At 31.8% G+C, this 6,926-nt stretch overlaps 1 protein-coding gene across 1 annotated transcript; it reads right to left on the bottom strand.

The window, feature by feature from the left end:
- Positions 1 to 304: 304 nt before the first annotated feature.
- Positions 305 to 4,164, bottom strand: LOC143564915 (putative fatty acyl-CoA reductase 4). Its single transcript, XM_077052054.1, has 10 exons — positions 4,072 to 4,164; positions 3,774 to 3,877; positions 3,396 to 3,598; positions 3,176 to 3,276; positions 2,818 to 3,010; positions 2,439 to 2,627; positions 2,292 to 2,373; positions 1,809 to 2,081; positions 1,597 to 1,724; positions 305 to 467 (listed from the first exon to the last, which is right to left on the bottom strand). Exons 1-10 carry the CDS (start codon positions 4,142 to 4,144, stop codon positions 305 to 307), a joined length of 1,509 nt encoding a protein of 502 aa, XP_076908169.1. The 5' UTR covers positions 4,145 to 4,164.
- Positions 4,165 to 6,926: the final 2,762 nt, after the last annotated feature.

Raw genomic sequence — 6,926 nt, 5'->3', positions numbered from 1 at the left:
AGATTTAATGTTTTGTAATAAACGGTTAAAGTTTTATGTTCTGCGAAAGTTTTAAGTAACTATGATTGTAAGAACTGTGTTTATGAGTAAATCCAACACCAAATGTAGGGTACCGGTAACGGGGCCTTACACAAACAAACCAACTTTTAAAGATGGTAAAAGTTTTGGCCAAATGTAGCACATAATCTAAATGAAGATTATTATTAGAGTTATTTTTTTTATTACATTTAAATTCTGATATTACAAGAGAAGATAAAGAAATACATGGAAATATAATATAACACATGGTTGATAAAATTGTTACTTATGGGCGGCTTAATACATGTTTCACCAAGCCTGGGAAATGTATATTCATAAAGTAGTCTTCCCAGTCAATAGACTTGGTATCAAAAGAAAACGTCTCCATCCCATCTTTGAAGCTCTCTTTGTATATGCAAAGCAATTTGTTGAGATTGGTATCGTCAAAACTATAAATTAAGAAACATATAACTATTCAAAAAGATCATCTATCTATAAACAAAATGTTTATCGAGACTTTAGGATATTAGTTAAGTTCCACTACAAGATTGGGGAGTAGGGGTGTCAATTCCTTATATGACCCGAAACCCGACACAAACATGACATTAAAAGTTATAGTTTTTGGGTTGGTCGACACTACGTGTTTTTGAGAAGTGTGATTTTATAGATTATAAGTTTTGAATTTTAAAATTAAATACTTAGATTTTTAATTTTCATATATCAATTAATTTTTAAAAGAAAAATAATTTCTTTTTAAATTCATTTATCAACTTTTTTACTTTCAACATTTTTTATTTTGTTAGGTTTAACTGTCTTTCTAGGATTATTTTCATTCATTTGTTCTTATCTTAAGCTAATTATGTGAACCTACGTTTGTTAATTGATAATAAGAGATAAATACACAAAAATAATTAGATATATAACAAATTATTAAAATGTTTTATATCAATAGGAGTAATTAATTGTTTAGTTTATTATTACTCATATTTATAAATGGATGTAAAATGAGTTGACCCGAAACACGAAACAAATTTAAATGGGTCTACACGATATGAATAAATATATGAGTTGGGTTAGCTTTGAAGAATTTCAACACGCTAACCCGTCAACCCGACACGATTGACACCCTAATTGGAAGTATGGTTTAAATCTCTAAATTATTAATTGTAACTTTAAGAAGAAAGGATATTCTGAATATATATATATATATATTTTGCCCAATTTGATATTAAGAAAATAAAAGATATTCTATATGTTAGGTCATCTTTCCATCAGTACTTCTTTTAAAACCAATTCAATTTTTCCAACAGTATTAATTATAACCAACACCATTACACCTAATCAGTTGGTGGAACTGTTTTTTTTGGAGTGTTAGGTGTTCAATTTAGTTTTAAATGTAATATTGTTAGGTGCGGAACTGTTTTCGGGTGTGTTATATAGTGTGTAAAATGTTCTAGTCAAGCTCCTTGCTAGATTAGTTCTTTTTTAATAAAACTTTTCGGTTAAATTTTTTTTTGGTGGAACTTACGGTTTCCAAAAATTGCTAAATAGACTATGAAGAAAGAACTATTGAATTACATCATATTGATGAGAACGTATGGTTTATAAAGATCCGCAAATCTTTGTATAACTTTGATCTCTCGGTCAGCATTGAAATACCAAGCGTTAAAAGCGCCCAAGAGTACAATGTTTGCATACTTGACTACCTTCAAAAGAACAAGAAAAATGTTAATAAAAAATATTTTAGTTGGCTTTTTTCACTATAAATCTTAATTAACATAATAGGACACCTTTAAGGGGATCATGTATCTTATTGTCATATATATGTTGAAGCTAGACATGGAACTCAACATGGTATAGGTATTAGGTGGTCTGATGGGGTTTCCTTGCCGATTTATTAACGGATACTTGGCAAAGTAATCACATATGTAATTTGTGAGTCTAGAAATTGGCAATGGGTTTGACATGGATGATCCCACATGATAAATGGTCCTTGAGTAAGGTTTATTAAGATGAACTACAATTGCTACGAGCATAGCGTTAATCACCATGTCCGCTGGAAACTACAAATACACATTTAATAACAAATATGTAAGTTGGTATCCATTTGCTCATCAAGCTTTTGGTAACTTAAACTGAATATAACTCAACCCAAAAGACTAGTCTGATGAGTGAGGGAACCCATTTGCCTTATAAACCCTACATTAGTTGTCCATATAACTGATGCGGGACAAGTCTCATACCTTGCAATGATTTCAGTTTGTAACACTTACCAAGTCAAGTGCTTTGGAAGGATCGCCAAGAAAGGTAGAAGTCCTGGCTTTACCATATGCAACACTGAAACTATCGATGGTTCTAGAACGAATTTAGGCGAAAAAGATTAGCTAAAGCACGATATATATTCAAAAACTTGTCCCTAATTTTGCAAGATCAAATTTAAATTACTTGTGCCTTCGATCCATCCAGGAAAGGGTTCTTTATAGGTACTGGTAATGATGGTAGGACGTAGTATGACGAATGGCACGTCCTTTCTTCGTCCCTCAAGCAATAACATTTCCCCCATCGCCTTTGTCAATGTATACGTATTTGGCCATCCATGCAATTTTGCCCTTTAAAAAGTGAATTCAAAATAACTATTCATTAAAATTTAGGAGTATTTTAGTTTGCCGTTTAAAAATAAATACACAATAGTTAATGTTCCATTTTCACTATTGAATTAATGTCTAATGATATATGAATCACATTGTTTTGAGGCAAAAAGAATATGGTTTTCCATATTGAAGAGAAATAGTGAGAAACCTTTGAATACCAAAATCCTTCATGTAAGATGAAATGGCTTCTTCATTAGCTTTATCAACGACGAGTTGCCTATGTCTTTCTTGTATCATCTTCTTCTCCTCGTTGATGTTGAGATCATTTTTGCCATTAAGCGTCTCACTCATTTTAAATGGTGTTTCCATTATGATTCCTGACTTCTCACCCACGACATAAGCTGAAATAAAACCAAGTTTCCATTCATCAACCGAATCACTATAGGAAATTAAAAATCAATTTAAGCGAGTACGCCAAAATGAACGTGTTTAGACCATTTTATGAAACATTTTTTTTAAAAGTGTCACTAACTCCAACTATGTTAATATATCTTTAGCATACATACCTGTGGATACATGAAGAACTAGCTTGATGTTAGTGCATTCATTGACAAAGCTGGAAACATGCTCAACTCCAAGAGTGTTAATTGCAAATGCTACGTCATATCTACAAGAGTGTAATTTTTTTCACATACATATATATTTATTGCTTAACTTTTCATTATTTGAATAATCCTGTATATCACACGGGTTCTAAAATTGAGTTATAAGACATGTCACGGATACCTTTCATCAAAGTTTGTATTGGCAGCAGAGTTAACAACAATATCCACTTGTCTTCGCATCTCATTTAACAATTCCATGTCTGTCACTCCTAAATTTTCCATGGCCATATCTCCGGCCACCGGTATTACCTTTTCGGATATTAATGCATGGAAATGTGTACCATGTTTCCGTTTTATGACCCTAAATAGGTCCTTTCCGATGACCTATATATATGGTTAATCACATCACTTATTACTTGAATTCACTGCACCAATGACCTATTGGTCTAGTGATATGGTCTCTAAAAGTGAGATGACAGGTTCAAAATTTTGCAAATGCAACTAAACTTCATGTCAAAACTTGTATCACATTTATACATATTAGATTTAAATATAGTACCTCTGAGTGTAACCGATGCATGGCCGAATTTGAATCCGAAGCTCTTATAAGTAGATAGAGCTTTTTTATATTTGGTTGTACTCTAAGTATCTTCTCAACAAAAACTACATGAATTATACATACGAATCAAAATAATTATTAATATATAGGGATATGGTTTTCATATACACTCAAAGAAAAAGACAAACAACATTTGTCTTTGTCATACACACACAAGGGTGCATAATTTCTAAAAGAGGTGTATGAAACCGCGATCCCAAATTAGATTGTTGGGGAGATTATTAGCCCGGAAAGATACTTTTTCCTAGAAATCCAGTGGCTCTGATGACTAAAATATTTTTATTTGCAAAAGACTCGATCATGCTTTCCATTTCGATGTAAAAACTCCAGAGTGTGTGATTCATTATTATTTATGTGTGCTATATATAGGAGAAAAGTTTGGTTGGTTGGTTTGAAAATTAATTATATCGCAATAGATGTCTAAATTGTGGCTTGATACTTCTTGTATACCGATCAATTAAGGGGTATTTGTGATTCCTTATTTTTACATCCTTATGACTTAACCTATGAAAAGTTAAAAAAGAGTGTCTGAGATTACTTATTATGTGAGAGGATAATTTAATAAGTTACAAACTTGTAACTCATGACTTATTGTTATAAGTCATAACTAAAAAGGCAAAAATAAGAAATTCAAAACACCTCCTAAGTAGGACACTTAATTACTCTTTCAAGGAAACTAAAAATGTTAGCAATTGCCCTGCTAAATCATTTTTACCATATATTACTCTGAACCATCCGAGTTAGTGGCGCGACTCCTTTCAAGTACAATACTCATTTTATGCATTTAAAATATAATTTAATATTAAATAATATAACATCCAAGGCTTGAACCAACAAACAAATCACTTAAAGTCGACGACCGAATTAGGGTTCTTCAATACCATCTTATCATTAAACCGACAACGAATTTGGTACTTGTACTAATTTGGTACCTGTGCAAGTACCGATATCCGGACAAATTCAGGTTGTTTGTTATTCGTACTGGTACTGGTTTCAAGATTGTCGAAGATTTGAAAATAAAAAAGCGAAGTGGTACATGTATTGTTCCAAACTCGTCCTAAATGTGGAGTAATTACATTGTGGACCGGACCATGATTTTGCTCCAATATGCATTAACTTTCAAGGGGACTATTAGGAGCCGGATTTTTAAAGTTTGTGGGCTATGAAGGAGCCGGATTCTGGATATGTTGGTACCACCTGGCTCTCGTAGCCATTAGTGTAGTGAGCCGATTCTTCTTTATGCCCTTGACTACTTGAGCAGAGTTGATCGTCTACATGCCTATTTTGATGATTTTCTCTAATTATAATCCGTTATTTTTTTTAACACCGGATAAAGCTATATCATTTGAAAGGATGTAAAACCAAGAATAAAATACACCAAAGTAACATGTTACATATAACATCAAATTTACGTCATAGTGACCACTCTAACAAATTGAGCCTCACTCTAGGGTGAGCAGAAAACCGAATTAACTGAAAAAACTGCATGGAAAAACCCGAACCAAAGCATTAAGCGATGGTTAATTTTTTGTTTTTTTGAAAAACCGAATTTTCGGTTATCCATTTTAAAAAAACCGAAAATAACTGAACCAAACCAATTGATGGTGAAAAAGATTATCAAGATGATGAGCAATGAACTAAATTTTGAAGATAAATAAGATGATAAATGAAGATTAAGAATAAACTTATAATGCTTTTTAATTAAGAATTAACTTTGTTGAATTTTAAACTTTTTTTAGCAACTTTGTATTTATATAGTTCCACGTAACACATGTCTATTTTTGTTTTTTTGTGAATTCAATATATATGTAGTACTCTAATACATTCTTGTACAAGCTTAAAATATGCATTTTAATTTTTTAATTTTTTTTTGCAATGTCTACACATAATTGAAAAAAACCCCGAAAATAACCAGATAACCGAAAAACGGGAAAACCGAAAACTGAACGCTTTGTATATTTAAATAACCGATTACTTTGGCTTCGGTTTGGGTTTCGCCTAATAACCGAACCGAACCGAACCGAACCATGCTTAGCCCTACCTCACTCGGTTTCTTATCCATAATTTCTTACATAATCTTTCACGGGTTTATCTTCTTGTCATTGAATACCATAAAGTTTTAAGATAACCAAACTCGTTAAAGGGAAACCCAAGAAAAACAAATTTAGTTAAGAATATGAAACAAATGCATGATTACATGAAAAGAGTCAAGTATGGATCCATTAAGGCCGCACGTTTGGGAGGCAAAACCAAGGTCAAAGATTAGACAAAAAGGGTTTATAACGAGGGCTAGTTTTCGTAAATTTCACCAACTTTCAACTTCCCAAGATATCATGTTTGACTCCTAAAGTCTTGTATTTAAATATTACAAAAATACAAAATACATACCTACCTTTTATGTTAAACAACCATTTTAGTAAACAAATAACGTACCTAATAAATCTCACATATAGCAAACGCTATTGATAAAATCTGAGAAGGAAATGATGTAGACAAGCATTACCTCCACTCGAGAGGCTGGTTCTAGAGTTTATATATATAACTGGATCGATAATTAAATAGTCATCTTACCCGTTTATTTGTCAGACCAGTTTAACATTAACAGTCAGATGACGCTATAAATAATATATAACTAATTGAAAATAAAATATGTTATTATTTTATCTTTTGATGTGCATTTGCAATTGAAATGATAAGAAAATATATAGTTACTAAATATAGAAAACATAGAAGACTCAAATTTGGTCCAAACAACCAGTTTAGTTTTCCGCTTCAACGGGTAACCAACCCGTTAAAACTTCAAACGAACTCAACTCGGCTATGTAGCTGGTTTTGGCATTTGCTAGTACTGAACCAATTACCGGTATTCATCTTTTTTGTTTTCAGTTTTGGTACGAGTTAGTTTTATTGTTTAAGTATTTCTACACTACATAAACAAGATAGAAAATTGTGAAAATAAATAACATTTTCTTTAAAGGTTGTCCACTAAGTAAACATCGGTAATTAGCAAAATAAGGTTGCAACAAAATTATCAAAATCAAGCAAGGGTAACATCACTTGGCATTATTACTTTTCAAAGTTAGAAAATTGATG

Source organism: Bidens hawaiensis, unplaced genomic scaffold (assembly GCF_021521415.1).
Source record: "Bidens hawaiensis isolate Kalapana, Puna unplaced genomic scaffold, B.hawaiensis_p1.1 tig00022178_1, whole genome shotgun sequence".
Classification (NCBI taxonomy): domain Eukaryota; kingdom Viridiplantae; phylum Streptophyta; class Magnoliopsida; order Asterales; family Asteraceae; genus Bidens; species Bidens hawaiensis.
This window is presented reverse-complemented; position numbering and strand designations above follow the sequence as displayed.